This window comes from Pongo abelii, chromosome 9 (genome assembly GCF_028885655.2).
Source record: "Pongo abelii isolate AG06213 chromosome 9, NHGRI_mPonAbe1-v2.0_pri, whole genome shotgun sequence".
In the NCBI taxonomy this organism is placed as follows: domain Eukaryota; kingdom Metazoa; phylum Chordata; class Mammalia; order Primates; family Hominidae; genus Pongo; species Pongo abelii.
In genome coordinates, this window is record NC_071994.2 from 30,618,622 (window position 1) to 30,638,194 (window position 19,573).

Genomic DNA, 19,573 nt, shown 5'->3' on the forward strand with positions numbered 1-19,573 from the left:
CAGAAAAGAACCTACACTCCTTTATTGTTTTTCATCAGGATGAAATAAAAAACATACAATTCTAGCATCAAAGTATACACTGCACTTCAAGTTATGAGCTTTTATCAACAGCCTTTTCTAACATGTAAAAGGCATAGAACTCTTCATTATCACCAAAAAAGTTGATAGTATAAGCATCTAGACTTCCATATATTATTAAATTCCCCTAGGTATAGCCCTTTGCTGTGAATATTAAAGGAAGTATTTGGAAGGAGGTAGGAAAGGTTTGGGGATTATTGTTGACTACAAAGCTTCAAGAGAGAGATAAATTGCATTCCATGCAGCAGTAATAGAAGTATGTCTTAATAGCTATACATTTCTCCTTGACAAATTCTCACCTAAAGGAAAAGAGAGCACATCCATCCTAAAAACTGCATATAATTTTTAAAATGTGGGTTCAGATTATAAACAAAGATAGCAAAAAGGATGCCTTAACAAAAACAGATCTAGGTCCTTCCCTAAAGAGACTTATAATTTACATATTGACTTTTTTTTTTTTTTTTTTTGAGACTGAGTTTTGCTCTTGTCACCCAGGCTTGAGTGCAGTGGCACAATCTCTACTCACTGCAGCCTCTACCTCCTGGGTTCAAGTGATTCTCCTACCTCAGACTCCTGAGTAGCCAGGATTACAGGCACACACCACCACGCCTGACTAATTTTTGTATTCTGAGTAGAGACGGGATTTCACCATGTTGGCCAGGCTGGTCTCAAACACCTAACCTCAAGTGATCTGCCCACCTCGGCCTCCCAAAGTGCTGGGATTACAGGCATAAGCCACTGTGCCTGGCTGTAATTTACATATTCTATACAATACTCCATTTTTGTAATAGCAATAACTCAGATTTTTATGTTATGCTAAACTTATGCATGATGTTAACATTGAAGAAGCCTGGACCAAGGCTGCATGGGACCTCCCTATATACCTCTTTGGAACCTCCTGGGAATTCATCTTGTGAATCTACAATTTTTTTTAGCTTAAAAATGGGGGACAGAAACAGAAAAGAAGGATAAGTCAATTAAAACAAAAGGTATTTAGGAAAAGAAAATTATCACTAAAAGTTTACCAAGAATGTTGGAACCAGGTGTGTTGTTTTCCCCCTACAGAAAGCTCTGGGAGAGAGACTAATACTAATCTATAAAATTACATGCATAAACAGAAACTTTCCTCTTGAAAAATTTGCTTCCTTTTCCTATTCATTCACCCAAGCTACTTTAATGAGGTTTCTTGAGGCTATCATTCATTAGGCCCTTCTTATAATACCCATTTTATTTCCCCAAGTATACTCTTCCTCCTAGCTGTTTAAGTCAATCTAGAAATGTCTGCATTGACTCACTGAGGCAGGTCAACTAAGTATTAGATTGTTTTCAATTACACAGTTATTAATTCTATTAAACAAAGAAAAATGCAAACCAATTAAGCATTTGAACTCTCCCCACTCACTCCCTATCATTTTTTAAAAACAGATTAACTGTGTACATGGAATCTGTAGGATATACTCATAAGACAAATCTCAGGAAATCCATTGTTTTTGAAATCAAAAAGAATGCCTTTTCAGTACCATTTTTGTTTCTTTGGTTTTTTTTTTTTAATCATTTAGAGTTATGTGGAATTACAAGTAAACACCCTACCTTCACCCCCTAACAAAACTCCTATAAGCACACTAACTGACTTCTAGACATTCATCAACAAAAATTTGCCATACACATATTTCAACCATGTCCAAAACTGATCTCCTAGCCTCAGAAATGCTATCAACTATATCAATGAGTTATGGGTAGTAACGGCAAGTAATTCAGTGAACACTTTTTTCAAGACTCCTGATAAAACTGTGAATCCATAAAGCAGTAGGGTTTCTGAGTCAACTTTATAGCTCTATAATCACACAATATTTCAATCATAAAAGATTTATTAGCTCAAACCTAATCCCACCCTCACATAAGATACAATGTCCCACTAATGGTTACTTTATCTATACTGCATACTATGACACAAAGGCATCCACTCTTAATTAAAATTGTCCCCTTCTCTCCAACTTCCTGAGCCTGTTAGCCACCTGCACAGTGCACAGGACTTTAAACAATACCAAGAAGCCTACTCTAAAGCAAAACCCACACATCTGGTTAGGAGCAGGTGTAGACTAACTGAACTAAATCACCTAAGAGTTCATTTCTAAGTGTTTCAAAATACCAGATCTTACAAATAAAATCAAACTTTATTTCACTTGGCATTCTCTTAAAAGAAGTAAGATTTTAGATTTGTTTCCCAGCTATTTTGAATTATAAATTCCTAAGACTGTGGAATAATAAATGGGCTGTAAGAGGTAATACAATGCTTCCCCAGTTTCCAATTTCACTCAATACTTTATTTGCAATTTTGCCTCAAGGTACAAAACTTAACACACACATGCACATACATATATAAATAATTTCTTTTTGCCAATATGGTTTCTATACTTAAAGACAGAAATTAAGAATCAGGCCAGGTGCATAGCTCTTGCCTGTAACCCCAGCACTTGGGAAGGACAACATAGGGGGATCACTTTAGCCCAGCAGTTCAGGACCACCTGGCCAGTATAGTGAGACCTCATCTCTACAAAAAATTAAATAATTAGCTGAGCATGATGGTGTCCACCTGTGGTCCCAGCTACCTGAGAGACTGAGATGGGAGGATCACTTGAGCCCAGAAGGTGGTGGCTGAGTTGAGCCAAGATTATGCCACTGCACTCCAGCCTGGGCAACAGAGCAACACCCTGTCTCCAAAAAAGTCAATAAATAAATAAAATAAAAAGAATCACAAACTCCTAACTCCTTTCCTTCTCTAAAAATAAAGTATTTCGGTAAATATTTTCTAGCAAGAAAATTTTTCTAGCAAAACTCCTCTGAAATGTTTTCTCTATTTTGTTCTCAAGAAAAGAATCCACCTTAAATCAGAGATCATGAAATTTTTTAAGACGATACCAGTCATTCTGGTCAGGTGGCCATATCTAACTAATTGCTTTAAATAAAAAATGTCAAGTCACTTGTCATGTTCTTCTCTTGACAACCCATCATAGTAACTGTAAATTGCTTCCTTCTATACATTTCCTCTTCCTTCCTCTTTTCTTTGTCAGTTTCAGTTGTGGCTCCTATTGTGGAATTCATTCAACAAGCCAAACATCTCCCTTTCCAACACAATTTATCTTATTTCCTCAAAAATCTCCCACTTAGTAAAACACTAATCATTGTCTAGGCTTATCCTAAAGCTATGAAAAGCTGCCACTGACCTTATTCCAAACACTTGTTAACTCACTGAGAGACAATGAAGTTTAAGCTGTTTCTCCATTTATAAAATGGGGATGGAAACGCTTGAGAGATGTACTACATTTCTTGAAATGCACTGTCATGAGTTCACAGAACAGTGTTTCTCCTCTGCCTCCCTCCAACCCACCATATCCACAGACCACTGCAGCTGTGTTACCTTTGTCAAGTTATGTAAACTTTTCTGATCCTGAGTAGTTTGAATGTAAAAATAAAGGGATTGGGCTTGAGGTTGGCTTCCATCTTTTTTTTCCAATTATGTTTCCTTTTTTGTCCAATTACTAGGCCAGGATATCTCATTACTAAGTTTTTATTTTTCCCATAAGATAAAGGTTGTTTTACTCTGTAATTTCACTGACCTGTATACTTTGATGGTGTACTGTTTTTTTTTTTTTTTTTTTTTTGAAATGTAAGGAAGGATAAATCAATATGTCCTTGTAGGAGTTTGAATTTGATTTTGCCTCAAGGCTTAAAAATGGGCTGAGGAACTTATAATTGTGATTTCTTAATGAACTTCTAAGAACTTTTAAGAAAAGCTGAATGTGGGAAGAATGTAAGGCATGTTCATCTGCAACCAAAAGTTGCTTCATTCTACTATTGTATATGTTCTTTAAGGCAGTAGTTCCCAACCGTTTTCGCACCAGAGACTAGTTTCATGGAAGATAATTTTTCCATGGACCAGAGTGAGGGGGACCGTTTCAGGATGAAACTGTTCCACCTCAGATCATCAGGCATTAGATTCTCATAAGGAACGCACAACCTAGCTCCCTCGCATGCGCAGCTTACAACAGGGTTCACGCTCCTGTGAATCTAATGCCACATAGCAGATCTGACAGGAGGCGGAGTTCAGGCAGTAAGGCTTGCTGGCCTGTGGCTCACCTCCTGCTGTGAAGCCCTGTTCCTAACAGACTGCTGACTGTACCTGTCCATGGCCCAGGGATTGGCAACCCCTGCTTTAAGGGGTTTTTTTTGTGTCTGATTTTTTTGTGTCTGATTTTTTTTCTAATTCTCCACATGGCTTTGTACATAGTAGATGCTCAATAAATATAGTTTACTATTTTATATTTAGTTTCAATGCTGAGGACTTTTGGAGATCAGGAACCTTGTATGACATCACTGTAAGTCTAACGCTCTCCTAATGGTATAGCAAGGACTTGGAGTCTTAGAACCTATTTTCAAATGTGCTACTAATTTCTAGTCTTGTCAAGAGACAACTAACCCATTCAGCAACTAATTGTTATGCTAAAAATTGCCTGTTTTTTGATGTTAGTAAAATCCAAAGGGAATCTATCCATGGTTTCTATTTTTGCATTTCTTATTTTGTATTTACAGTGAAGACATCCAATATATCAACTTTATGACAGTTGTCCTTATAGTTGCTATAATTTCAAGTATCTTAATCATTATACAGCAGTTTATATAACACATCAATAGGTTAGGGAAATAACCCAATATCCTTTTGCAGATTAAAAAAATCATCACGGAAGGAACTAGAAGAGATGATGATGCTTTTTAAAGGATGGATCGACATTTCAAATGATGGGAATCAACCAATGAATTGAGCTACACACATCTGTTTAAAAAAAAGAAAAAAGACCCTGAAAATATACACTAAAATTTTGCAAAAAATTAGTCACTTATGCAAATATATTTACAGCATCTTCTTCATTAGTTAAGATTTACTATATGTACATTCTATAGACATTTTAATCCGTTAATTCTTACAATAGGTAGTTATTATTCCCATTTTAGAGATAAGAAAACTGACACTCAAAAAGGTCACAGAACTGAAACTCAAACCCATATTTGCCTAGCTCTGATCATTACATTTTATCATCTAAGCCATATGGAAACTGATCAAATGACCAACAATAGTGGAAGGTTAGGTAAATTAGGTTGCATTTAGAAATTATGCTACTATTAGAAATTACAGGCTGGGCGAGGTGGCTCACTCCTGTAATCCCAGCACTTTGGGAGGCCAAGGCAGATGGGTCACCCAAGGTCAGGAGTTTGAGACCAGCCTGGCCAACATGGCAAAACCCGATCTCTACTAAAAATACAAAAATTAGCTGGGTGTGGTGGCGTGTGCCTGTAATCCCAGCTATTCGGGAGGCTGAGGTAGGAGAATCGCTTGAACCTGGGTAGCAGAGGTTGCAGTGAGCTAAGATCGTACCACTGCACTCCAGCCTGGGAGACAGAGCAGGACTCCATCTCAAAAAAAAGAAAAGAAAAGAAATTATAAAGGTAGTTTTTGCTATCAAGATCACTATGGAATATTAAACTCTTCCTTGGCTGAACACTTTACATACATTATCTCATTTAATCTTTTCCCAACAACTTTTTGAAGTAAATATTTCTATTATCCTCATTTCAGAGACAGAGAAACAGAGGCTTAAGGATTAAGATGACTCTACTACCAAAAAAATGGCAGAGCTGGCAAAGAAAACCAGGTGAGCCTGACCCCAAAAGCCCATTTGCTTAATCATTACACTGTATTATTACTCAGCAGCTGCCTGATATAAAGTTGGTAGAGGGCCTCGAATAATTACAACTCCTTCCTTCTGAGCCTTGCATTAAAGAAAATGAGACCACAAAAGAGCACCTCAAAGTTAAAACGAATGGCATTGGTATTAGTGGTCTCTGCTTTATGACAAATACTTTCTCATTTGATTCAAAATAGTGTTTATTTAAACCATAGAAACTATATGTATTTCTTCTGTGTTTTTCTAAAATGTTCTTAATTTTTAAAAATCAAGTTTTGACCAGATTTCTTTTTATCTTTACAAATAGTGAATTGTGTTGCCATTGTTGCTAGTAGTGAAAGAGTTAAATCCTGAGGGTACACCCTGGTGGGTATCTCCCTCAACCATCTAAAGAAAGAAAGAAAAAAAAAAGGTCACAGTCAGTTACTCCCATTAGATCAGTGTTCATAAGAACATCTGTAGGCACACATACACACTCTCTTTATAGTCAGCCTTCTGCTTGCCACACTCACGGTGGGCAGTCAGTGAATCTTCCCCAAGTGCTGACAATTAATACCTGGTTTAGCGGCAAAGATTCAGAGAGGCGTGAGCAGCCCCTCTGGCCTTCAGGTAGGTCTGATACCTTCATTTCTACCAAAGCTAAAAAAATGGGAGCCTATGTTAGTAAACTTTAAGGGAATGAAGATGCCACACTTCGGCAGTGTGTTAGTTACAAGTGGATTTGGTGTCTAGATAGGGAAGGGATGAGTAGAATTTGGAAAATGTGGGGTTTTCTGTTCTCTGGCTGCTTCAGGGATTTAACTATTAGGCCTTTAGAGCACTATTATTAATATTCGTACATAAATCGTTCTCTGGCCTAAGTATAGGAAGGAAGACCTAATCCCGGTTTTACTGCCAGCAGAAATAAAATAATAAATAATAAAATAATATATGCCTCAAACCTGATTAACAGTGCAAGATAGTGTTATTCACACATTAAATGCCTGAAGTTACTTACATGAGGTTACTTGCTACTCTGGAGCAATCAGGAAAACATGACCAGCACGGATCAGCAAGATTTAATGTTTCAGAGTACAGTATCTTTCTTTGGAAAAGAAAAAGTCAGTTCAGATATTGGGAACTATAAACCCAGACCTCATACTATGAGTCCTTTTATTATACTCAACTATGCCCTAGCATCAGAGAGAATAAATGAAAATCTTCCTGCTGAAGAATGTTAGCATGGGGTTGGGAAAATTGTATATATTTATTGGTCCTATATTTCTGTCCTTTACAAAGAATCTTTAATGTGTTGACCTTGAAGCCTCCCTCAGCTGAAGAACAGGATCTTATTCTTTTAAATCTGCCTGTTTTTACGTAGCCTATTAAAAGGAAAAGACTTCAGTAGGTTATTTTAGATATAGTATAATCATTTAAAAACTCTTTTTAAAAACCAAGGTGTGACTAATACAGTCATATTGAAACTATGGAAGAGATACAATAGTCTACTCCAGTGAAAAATATATTCAAGTCAATAAAGCAAAATTTCAAAAACTAAATGTGGCAAAATAATGTGAAAACACTTTCAATGTTCCTGTTTATTCTTTAAATGCATACATCATCTGGTTAAAGTGAGTAATCTAAAAATTAATTACTCACACTTGAACTGTGTTACAAGAGGAGGTAATTCATCTTAGCAATAAGAAACTTTACCATTGTTTTTAGGGCCTTGAAATTATGAAATGAGCCAAAGGCAGAGCATCAAAGGGAAAACAGGTCAAAAGCCCTGTTTCAAAAATCTCTAGGGGCCTAGACTAAGCTACAAAAATGGACAATCCTCCTTACGTCTTGCCCAAGAAAATGTTTCTGTGTAATCTACAATAATCATGTTTTCACTTACGAGAAGCCAAAATTCCTAAAGCAACCTTAAAATGAAACCCAGGGGTGACAATGAAAACTTGTTTTAAAACAAGTGTTCTTGAAAAATCCCTTTGGATCTGGAATCCATTACCACTGTATGGCTTGCCTTGTATCTCAATAACAGTCATCACAGGTGTTTGAAACAAGCAGGCCTTGGCTTTGGTGTTCCCCCCACCCAAAATGGGACAACTCTCTGATCATAATCACTCAGGCTGAGTGTAATCACCTACAGTTTTCTGAAGTGAGGGTCAATAATGTCTCCTTTTAGTTTCTATGAATAGCATTTTTCATAGTTGCTCAGATGCCTTCTCTCATGTAGGCTTGGGTAGGCCATGATATAAATAAAACACTGCCCAGATTATTTTATAAGCAGGGCAGGTTGCTGAATGTACAACTCAGGGAGACAGGCTTGTTTTCATAACTTTGATAATAATCCTTCTCAGACACCATTTCCTCACCTGCTTTAATAACCCACCAGATAATTGTTGAAAGATCACCCCCTTACGAGTCTCCCAAGTAGACTAAAAATAATAACAAGAGATTATTTAGCAGTAAATTACAGCTGATCTACAGAAGTTCTTTAAAGCAAAAAAAAAAAAAAAAAAAAAAAAAAAACTACCATCTCATTAGAGTGACCAGAGATTCTAAATAGTCCAAGGAATCTTTGCAGGAGGAATAAAGATAAATTAGATAAATTATAGTATCAACTAACATTTATTGAGTGTTTATGTGCCAGGCACTGTTCTATGTGATTTACACGTGCTATCCCATTTATTTCTCAAAACAGCCCAGTGAATAGATACCAAGATTATTCCCAGTTAGACAAAGGGTGACAAGAAAAATAAAATACTAACTATCCTCTGTTAATAAATTAACTACTACCAGCATCCTCATCATATATGTTTATCCAATTCTTTTAGTTCAAATGTTTATCTATCTATAACCACTGACCTGATTCCCATATCCTAAAGCCCCTTCTCATCCTCTCCAACCTTATCAACTGCCATTACTGGCAGGTGTGTATGCACTAGACCTTATTTTTGGTAAATTTTAAAATAATCATAATTATCATCTACTATATGCAAATCCCTGTTCTAAGTACTTTACGTATATTCAACTATTAATCATAACTGACATCAATATATGAGGTTGGTAAAATTATTATCTCAGTTTTCAGATGAGGAAACTGAGGCACACAGGGGTTAAATAACTTGCCCAAAGTCATGTAGTTAGTGGCAGAGCCAGGATTTGAATCCAGCCAGTAAGCATTCAGAGTCCATACTCTTAGCCATTGTTTATACTGCTTTTGAAGCATATTAAGAATTAACTCTTAAAAGTCAAGGAATCTGTGCTATATTTTGTTTCCTTTAACATTTGGTGCACAGGACTTCACACTGCAAACACGGAGTGTATTCCACAACTCTCTAAGGTAAACAATAATAAAATAGAAATTTATCAAGCTTCCTTCATCTAGTAAATATTCTTTTTGTTGTAACAGAAGTATGAAATCCTGAATAATTCAAACTCTTCTATGCTTAGTCCCTGCTTACTTACTACAGAATTATTAAAGAATTACCTAAAAGTTCTTGGACTGGAAAGATGTGAAAAAGCCACTAACTCTATTTTCCTAGAATGAAGGTGAAAAGGAGATGTGTTTAGGAACCTTCTCTGCTTCCCTAAAAGAACCCTAAAAACAGTAGTAAAAACAGTGAAGAAAACAAAGGGCCTTTAAAGTGCACTCGTTAAAACCTAATAACTGTATTTCTATTACTAAACGTAGAAGTGGTAAAAATCATTAACAGGCAATGTCTCCCCTGCACTCTAGGGATTCAAAGATCCATCTTTCGGTTCTGTAAGACAGTCACGGCTTTTGTAACCTCGGTGCCCCCCTTCAACCTCCCGCCCCAAGCACCTCCAGGGTCGTCAGGGGTGTAATTTTGAGTCGCGCTCCTAAGCATCCAGACAGGCAGGACACCGTAACGACATCTCTGCCAGGAGTCCCTTCAGACTGCGGTCTCCAGGTAACCGCACTCCAACAGAAGCAGTTGTGCTTCCTACCGGGTCACCTGTTCAAAAGTCCCCAGGAGAGGCTCCAGCAATACCAGGGTAGCGGTTTGCCCGACACCGCTCCGGGCGCTGCAGCCTTCCGGCAACCCGGACGTTGGGTCGGTGTCAGCCACTCTCACCTCCCATTCCCTAGTTTTCCTCCTTTGCTCCCATCTAGTCACTTCGCACCTTCGGCTAGTCTTTATTCAGAGACACATTCCAGGAGTCCCCTCTCCCAGAGCAACAACGACAGATTTCCAAAGCGACACATCCCAGTCAGAACGGATTCTTGGGAAATGTGGTTCTTTCAGCTGACGCGTGGTGACTCTTTAAGGAAAAGGACTACAATTCCCAGAAATCCTAAGGAGCATAGTCCGTGGCTAAAACATGTCCCAGCTCCTTGGATGGAATGGCAGTAAAGGTTCTGTGGCTCTTTACTGACCTAACTCCTTGGATTTTCCTCATTCAGTCCCACTGCAAGCGTGCGGGAGGACTTAAAAAAATGCCATTCACATGTGAAGGAATCTAAATATGGTGATTATATGAAGCGATCTCTAAGTCATTTTATTTTATAATTCTTTCAGACAAAAATCTACGTGCCATAAGAAAATATGTCTCTGCAGATGGTAACAGTCAGTAATAACATAGCCTTAATTCAACCAGGCTTCTCGCTGATGAATTTTGATGGACAAGTTTTCTTCTTTGGCCAGAAAGGCTGGCCCAAAAGATCCTGCCCCACTGGAGTTTTCCATTTGGATGTAAATCATAACCATGTCAAACTGAAGCCTACAATTTTCTCTAAGGATTCCTGCTACCTCCCTCCTCTTCGCTACCCAGCCACTTGCACATTCAAAGGCAGCTTGGAGTCTGAAAAGCATCAATACATCATCCATGGAGGGAAAACACCAAACAATGAGGTTTCAGATAAGATTTACATCATGTCTGTTGTTTGCAAGAGCAACAAAAAGGTTACTTTTCGCTGCACAGAGAAAGACTTGGTAGGAGATGTTCCTGAAGCCAGATATGGTCATTCCATTAATGTGGTGTATAGCCGAGGGAAAAGTATGGGTGTTCTCTTTGGAGGACGCTCATACATGCCTTCTACCCACAGAACCACAGAAAAATGGAATAGTGTAGCTGACTGCCTGCCCCATGTTTTCCTGGTGGATTTTGAATTTGGATGTGCTACATCATACATTCTTCCAGAACTTCAGGATGGGCTATCTTTTCATGTCTCTATTGCCAAAAATGACACCATCTATATTTTAGGAGGACATTCACTTGCCAATAATATCCGGCCTGCCAACCTGTACAGAATAAGGGTTGATCTTCCCCTGGGTAGCCCAGCTGTGAATTGCACAGTCTTGCCAGGAGGAATCTCTGTCTCCAGTGCAATCCTGACTCAAACTAACAATGATGAATTTGTTATTGTTGGTGGCTATCAGCTTGAAAATCAAAAAAGAATGATCTGCAACATCATTTCTTTAGAGGACAACAAGATAGAAATTCGTGAGATGGAGACCCCAGATTGGACCCCAGACATTAAGCACAGCAAGATATGGTTTGGAAGCAACATGGGAAATGGAACTGTTTTTCTTGGCATACCAGGAGACAGTAAACAAGTTGTTTCAGAAGCATTCTATTTCTATACGTTGAAATGTGCTGAAGATGATACGAATGAAGAGCAGACAACATTTACAAACAGTCAAACATCAACGGAAGATCCAGGGGATTCCACTCCCTTTGAAGACTCCGAAGAATTTTGTTTCAGTGCAGAAGCAAATAGTTTTGATGGTGATGATGAATTTGACACCTATAATGAAGATGATGAAGAAGATGAGTCTGAGACAGGCTACTGGATTACATGCTGCCCTACTTGTGATGTGGATATCAACACTTGGGTACCATTCTATTCAACTGAGCTCAACAAACCCGCCATGATCTACTGCTCTCATGGGGATGGGCACTGGGTCCATGCTCAGTGCATGGATCTAGCAGAACGCACACTCATCCATCTGTCAGCAGGAAGCAACAAGTATTACTGCAATGAGCATGTGGAGATAGCAAGAGCTCTACACACTCCCCAAAGAGTCCTACCCTTAAAAAAGCCTCCAATGAAATCCCTCCGTAAAAAAGGTTCTGGAAAAATCTCGACTCCTGCCAAGAAATCCTTTCTTAGAAGGTTGTTTGATTAGTTTTGCAAAAGCCTTTCAGATTCAGGTGTATGGAATTTTTGAACCTATTTTTAAAATCATAACATTGATTTTAAAAATATGTTTTTGTTTATTTAAAATGCCTATGTTTTCTTTTAGTTACATGAATTAAGGGCCAGAAAAATATGTTTATAATGCAATGATAAATAAAGTTGTTCTAGAACCTATACATTTTGAAAATATTTTACCCAAATAGTCAATTTACTAATTTATTTTTCACTGAGAATTTCTGATCTGATTTTTTATTCAACAAACCTTAAACATCCAGAAGCAGTAATCATCATCAAGGTATGTTTATATTTATTATATGAGTCTAGGTAACAAATAACCTATAGAGTGGTTATGACAAATTTAGCCAATAAAGAAATTAACACCCAAAAGAATTAAATTGATTATTTTGTGCAACATAACAATTCAGCAGTTGGCCAAAACTTAAAAGCAAGATCTACTACATCCCACATTAGTGTTCTTTATATACCTTCAAGCAATCCCTTGGATTATGCCCATGAACAAGTTAGTTTCTCATAGCTTTACAGATGTAGATATAAATATAAATATACGTATACATATAGATAATGTTCTCCACTGACACGAAAGAAGAAATAAATAATCTACATCAAGTTTGACATGTTTTCCTGAATTATTTGTATGCATTTTCTTTAAGGATTTCCCCTCCCCATTATATGATGCATGAATGATGTGCCAAAGTCAGTCATTTGAACTAATTATTTGTGAGAGTTTTCATGGAAAACTAGAGCCCATTGCTACTTACTATTCTGGAAAAAGGAAGTGAGTAAGAATACAATAAGAAAGGACCACCAAACAAATCTCATGGAGAAGAATAATATTATTTCCCAAAATAATGTAAGTTTAGAGAATGTCATGACATTTACAGGCAGAAGATTTAAATGGAGGAAAAGAAATGTATTTGTGTGCGTGTGTGTGTGTGTGTGTAGTTAACATGTGGAGATTGCTGCCAGTGAATATTATAAAATCAGTGATCTTGCCAAGGTTTAATTAGACACTCGCTAGGATGAAACTAGTTAAAATGACTATTAATTTTAAGGGTTCAAGACATCGGTTGATAACTAGATGACCTTAGAAACAAGTGTCTTTCCTCCTGAAATATTTTCCGGAAAAAAAAAATTTCTGGAAAAACCTTATCTTAAGAGCTTCAGCCACAGTTACAGTGAAGACTCTTACTCTTCACTGAAAGTCTACAGTGTGTAAGGTACAACTAGCAAATTTATGGGAAACATGAATTATACAAGAGATGAAACGCTGGAGCACAAGTTCTTCTGCTGAAAGTTCCATGTCCCCAGATACTGAAGTTAACTTTGATAAACTGAATCATGTTCACTCTGTTTCAATAATATTGCTTGCTGAATATTCCTGTTGAACAATTGTTGCACATTGATTTGATCTTTTGTTGTTTCCATCACCTATATAAAAATAGTAAAATATAAAAATCTTCTGTTTATATTGATTTACTGTAATTATTAAGATATGTTACCTAAATAACGGCAAAATTAAACTAATTTTTTCAGGATCACTCCACTTTGATTTTTTTTTCTATTTGTTAGTAGAAAATGGCACAAGTTGGAGCGAAAATATACTTTACAGAGTCCAAAAGTGAAATTTCCCCAAGGAGTAGGTATATTCTCTCTTCTTGATTTGTCTGCAGTGATTTGGTGGCTAAAGAATTATTACCACATATTTATTTTGTAGCCAGTGAAATCCAGATATGGTAATCTAAGTGATTCAGTTGTGAACTCACTGAGTTTCATAGTCAAACTCAGATCTCACCAGTATAGCTGCTTTTGGGGGAGGGTGTGTGTGTGTGTGTGTGTGTGTGTGTGTGTGTGTTTCAAGAGTGTGCAGATTGGTTATACAGATTATATATTTGAGTACAATTAAGTCTTTTTTATGTCATCTCAGCAATCAGTTTATTCGATGTGACTTTAAGATAATGGTCACTGCTTTTCTAATAAGCTAATGCAAACGTTCAAATGAGCCATGTTAGAAGAGCAGACACCTTTTTCAACAATATTGCCTTTGCCTAAAATGTTTCAGGGACTCACATTTCAATCAATCACCTTCAGAATCCATGATTCATTCCCTTGAAGATGTTCAACAGCTGTACCTCTTTCTTCATTAAAGATGGATTTAATTTCTGGAAACAGACAAGTGTCATTTGAAATCTAGCAGAGTGAGATTTTCAGTATTACACTACCACTTTAGGTCAAAAACAAAGTGTGAATACAAGCTAACAAAATGGATTTTCTGATATGGCTTATGAATGGGTTTTAAAGGAAAGTCTCAAAATTGTTTGCACAAGACTACAGGAGTAGTATCAAGAAATAAGTATATGGCTTCCCAAGGTAATCATTTTAGGGGGCTATACACATCTGTAAGTACAGGTGAGTTCAATGTGTTAGGGGAAAGGGAAAGTGTAAAGAAAAAGAAATTGTTATTCCAAAGGCTCTGGGGAGAGATGAAGCTTGTTACATTTGAAGAACTGAAAGGTCAGCCTGGTTACAACACAGTAAACAAGTAGGGGTGGAATGGCATGAGCCCAGAGAGGCAGGCAGGGGCCAGGGATCCAATTTTTCATCAGTAAAATAAAATCATATTCTGCTCTGCCCATATAGTAAGCAGTTATAAGGGCCAAGAACATTATTATAAACTGAAAAATAACGTATACTCTTGTTATATTTGTGTTCAAAAACATAGTTTCATTATTCTCTATCATTGTGAAATAAATCCAGACACTCTGAGTAAAAATTATTTAAGAGGGTATTTGCCAGAGATTTTACCATAATAAACATACATAATACACATTCCAACTGACAAATACAAAATCTAGACGACACATCATCAAGGACTACATAAAAATATTTTAGGTAGCCTGAAGGGAGGAAGACTAATGGTCTTGAATTATGGTTAATAAGAGGATTAATAAAACAATCCAGATTAGAAGATATAATTGATGGTATGTGATCTCATCTTGCATTGAAAGTCAAATTATAAGATCAGATTTGTCAGAAATAATACTCTTTTTGGTAGACCAGAAATTGATAAAACGAAGAACATGAAGTTTGGTAAAGAGATAAATCACTCATTTAGCATAGTATGAATGGTCCATTGACCTGTTCCCTCCTGGCTTATTTCTTAGCCCCACTACTCACTTCACACTTTATGACCAATTTCCAAAATGCCAAACTGATAACACTCCTAGTGAGTACCCCTGGTTGTTTTAAACCCCAAGGCCTTTGAGCAAGCTGTTCCTTCTGCAGAGAATACTTTCCCTCTTGCACTTTGCAGCTCCTGCTAATGCCCTGGTCCATCTGGCCCAGTTCTATTCACTCTTTACATCCTAGTTTAGATACCTCCTCCCTCTAGAAGCGTTCTCTGAACCCACTATCTTTTACAGCTTACATACTCGGGGTGCAAGAAATAAACCTGGCTGCATTTTTCTCTAACTCAGCTTACATTGTATTATGCATCTCTTTGACTGTACACTGGAAATACAATTTCAACAATTTTAGAGTTCTACCTATTTTCACCCAACTTTTCATCCAAGTTACAGGGAGGAATATAATGCTGAGTTGTCAGGAGAGGAGTGAGGAAGGGTGAAGTATCTGGTCCTTAGGGTCATCATTCCTCCTCATTAACTTCAGCTACAACATCCATCGCCATTATCAGACTTGGAGGATGATCCTGAATTGCAGCCCAGTCTTCACTGCAAGTCGTCCTTATGTCTAGCCCTCTCTAGACTGCTTTCTGGGTCTCTGGTGGGCTCACATGATGACAAGGAGATCATTCGGCCTCTTCCTTTCCCAGCATGGACAAATGGTCTCTTTGGGACCATCTAGGAAATTGTCTATTTCTGTACCTTTCTTGGGCACATCTTACTACTCTTGCAGCTTGCTGGACCACAGATTCTCGTCCGAACTATCACTGGCTAAACACACATCACTACCATTTCACCTCTGGATGTTACTGGTTTCCTGGGCCCTATCACGGAAGTAAGATGCACATCCTCACTGCTCCCGACTCCCAGAAACTAATCTGGGATTCCTATTGCTCTCCCCAACTCCACAGCTCAGCCCAAGGTATATTGTACAAAGAGTTCTTTTCCCTGGGACCCACATTGTCTACTCACTCCATCTTTGTCTCAAATTCACTTCTCAAAAATCTTTATCTAGGTATGGAAACAGTTTCTTGTCATCATGCTTACCAAATGCATGTTTATTGCATGAAAGAATGAATACTGAATGACTGAGGGCATGACAGAATAGCTTTTACTCATCAGATACTCTTCAAAACATAATGCTAATATTTTCCATTTTTTCCATTTCCCCATGAAGCATAGACTATTTTTTCTTTTTCTTTTTTTTCTGTTTCTTTCTTTTTTTTAGATTTCTTTTTTTTTAGAGATGGAGTATCACTCTGTCACACAAGGCTAGAGTTCAGTGGCACCATCATGGCTTTCTGCAACCTCTAACTCCTGGGCTCAAGAAATCCTCCTACCTCAGCTCCCGAGTAGCTAGAGCTTCAGGTGCATACCACCACACCCAGCTAATAGTTTTATTTTTTGCAGAGATGGGGTCTCCATCTCTTCCCTAGGCTAATCTTGAACTCGTGGCCTCAAGCAATCTTCCTGTCTCAGACTCCCAAAGTACTAGGGTTATGGGAATAAGCCAATGCACCAGCTCCCAAAGCGTAGACTTTTCACACTCAAATCTTGAATAAAAAGATCTAGGAGGAAAACTAGTCAAGTACTATCTCACAGTATTATACAACACAGGGTCCATCACATCCTCCCTGGTACTGCTTCAACACCTTGTAATTATTTCTGTTGTTACACCTAAATGAGTAAAAAAGTACTACTTGGTAAGTATTCTAAGTGTCTGACTCTTCTAACCAACTATGCATTTCATGAGGACTAGAACAATGTTTTTTATAATTTTTATGTCAAGTACTTAATATAATGCCTGATATACCTTAGGCAAAGTGTTGTTAAGCTGAATTGAATTAAATACATTACTGAGTTGCATCTGCCTTTTATTGTGAGTAACCAAAGTGACGTATCCTTTATCTAGCAGAACACTAATTATACTTTGTTACATTTGTTATAATTACTTATAACTTCTCTTTTCCTCCTCTTATCTCTTAATTCCATCACGACAGATATCTTAATTGTTTATTATTATTGAATCTCCAGCATCCAGCAGAGTGCCTAGTGCTAAATATACATGTGTTTATATAGATATTGCATAGATATGTATACACACACACACACACACACACATATATATATATATATACACAGAGAGAGAGAGAGAGAGAGAGAGAGTAAAAGCTTAAAGCAACTAAAGAAGCAAGGGATATGAGCTTAAATGAAACCAACAAATTTCTGGCTGACGGCAAAGGCAAGAATAGGAAAATATGTATTAGGGTAATTAACACTAGCTACTGTAACAAAAACTCTGAAACACTTCAGTAAGTCATTTAAAGTTTATTTGTTGTTCATGGAAAATCCAGTGCAGGTGTTCTTATCAGGTTATTCACCTGAGTGACTCTCCTCCAAGGTTTGTCTCAGGGATCCAGGCTTTTTCTGTTTGGCAACTCTACCATCTTTATCTCCATCATGTGTCCCCCAAGACTTCAGATACAAAAGAAAAAAAGAAAGAAAGAGAAAGAGAAAATGTGGGGAAGGCACACTCACTTGTAAATGTTTCAGCCTGCAAATGATAAAATCATTTTCTCTGACTTTCATTGGCAAAAGCTAGTCACATGGCCCCACCTAGATGCAAGGAGGCTGGGAAATGTAGTTTAACTATGTGTCTATAAAAGGGAACTGTAAATGGCAAGCATTTAGCCAGCATCTGACACAGTATATATTTTAAACATCCCAACTGCAATAGCCCCATTTACCCTGAAATAGTAATGAAAGGTACCAGAATAGCTCTTGTAAGCTAAAAGAAAAGTACATGCTGTGTGATATGGTTTGGCTGTGTCTGCACCCAAATCTCATCTTGAATCCCCATATGTTATAGGAGGAACTGGTGGGAGGTAACTGAATCACAGGACCAGGTCTTTCCCTTGCTTTTCTCATGATAGTGAATAAGTCTCATGAGATCTGATGGCTCTATAAGGTGGAGTTTCCTTGTACAGGCTCTCTCTTTGCTGCTGCCGTCCATGTAAGACATGAATTGCTCCTGCTTGCCTTTCGCCTTGATTGTGAGGCCTCCCCAGCCACGTGGAACTGTAAGTCCATTAAATTCTTTTTCCTGTATAAATTATCCAGTCTCAGGTATGTCTTTATCAGCAGTGTCAAAATGGACTAATACACACACTGTGTATATTCATTGCCACTGCTTTTATTACCTTTTGCCTTTACTATTTAAACAATCTCCTAACTGCCTTCACCTTGTCTCCTTCCAATCCTCTAACTGTGCTGAGACCACAATGAACATTCAAAAATAAAAATCTGATGTTTCACTGATGAAAACTCTTCAGTGCTTTCTCATCTTCCACGAGAAAAAAAAATCCAAATATCTCACTAAGGCAAAATATGATTCTGTAGGCCCATCCTTCCCTCTACACACACACCCCTAGTACTTATTCTCTATCAATGCTGGAAATCCTCCACCTGGAAAGTCCTTCTCCCTGGTTAATAACTATCATCTTTCAAGATTTAGTTCTTCTCTGTAAAGCCTTTCGTTTAAAAAGTGTGGAATGCTCACCTCTCTATCCAAACCATCTCTTTTTATAGCACCTGTCAACTTATAAACATTTATGTATATGCCTGATCTTCAAATAGAGAAGCTATTTGACAATGGGCTCCTTAAAAGAAAGGAAAGTTTCTTTCTCAGTTGCATGTTCTTAACAGAAGGCATAGCTTCTCATACATTATAGTTGCTCAATGAATGTTCATTGAATTGAATTAAGTTCACTCTATAGGGACTGAAATTTATTCACTTCTGCAGCTATTGTCTTACTATCTTTCTGATTCTTTAATACATGAAGGAGGAGCTGTGGAAATAAATTATGTGTTCCAAATATCTTGATCAATTAAAATATCTCACAGAACTTGGAAATCAAAAGTACAGCAAAATTCACAGAAGGAGATGAGCTCTTAGGTTATATTTATTCTCCTTTCTGGTGAAAAGAGTTCACACAGGATTAAAATAGATATCATGGTAAATTTTAATAGAATAGACAGCCGTAGTAATACACAGTGACAAGAATTCCAAATTACTTACATGCCACAAAACTCCACTCTAGCATAGAATACTGCTTTTTGACTTGGACTTTACCATAGATGATAGCACATTTTTCAAACCTAATTCTGTCAAGAAACATCTAACATTGCACACTTATTTCTAAGAAAAGCAATTCTTCATCCTGTCTCCAGATATCAATCCAAAAAATGTGTGTATTCACTTAAATCACAATTTGTGAGAATAGAAAAGAAAAGTTATCAATACCAGTCCTTTTAAGAGGCTGGTTAAGGATAAAAATCCCCTGAATCCATGGCTCAATTCCTCTACCAGTAGGCTCATTCAGGGTATCCATCAGTAAGCATTT

General features: G+C 37.4%; 2 protein-coding genes across 15 annotated transcripts in view; one reads left to right on the forward strand and one right to left on the reverse strand.

Moving 5' to 3' along the window:
* IFTAP (intraflagellar transport associated protein) overlaps positions 1-10,203 on the reverse strand; it is a 63,548-nt gene extending 53,345 nt beyond the window's left edge. Inside the window, exons 1-3 of one of the 14 annotated variants that reach the window (XM_054524484.2) lie at positions 9,905-10,114; positions 9,295-9,345; positions 6,817-6,903 (exon numbers count right to left, since the gene is read on the reverse strand). The gene's annotated coding sequence lies outside the window, so the exon portion shown is untranslated. Of the gene's footprint in view, positions 1-6,816; positions 6,904-9,294; positions 9,346-9,630 lie in introns of all 14 variants that reach the window. The other 13 variants (XM_054524481.2, XM_054524486.2, XM_054524485.2 and 10 more) reach the window with 13 other exon arrangements.
* Positions 9,965-12,597, forward strand: RAG2 (recombination activating 2). Its single transcript, XM_002821867.3, has one exon. The coding sequence runs from the start codon at positions 10,376-10,378 to the stop codon at positions 11,957-11,959; it is 1,584 nt and encodes a 527-aa protein (XP_002821913.1). The 5' UTR covers positions 9,965-10,375; the 3' UTR covers positions 11,960-12,597.
* Positions 12,598-19,573: the final 6,976 nt, after the last annotated feature.

What these genes read in the sequence shown, in the direction of transcription:
- RAG2 (XM_002821867.3), top strand. Translation starts at nt 10,376, where the DNA reads ATGTCTCTGCAGATGGTAACAGTCAGTAATAACATAGCCTTAATTCAA.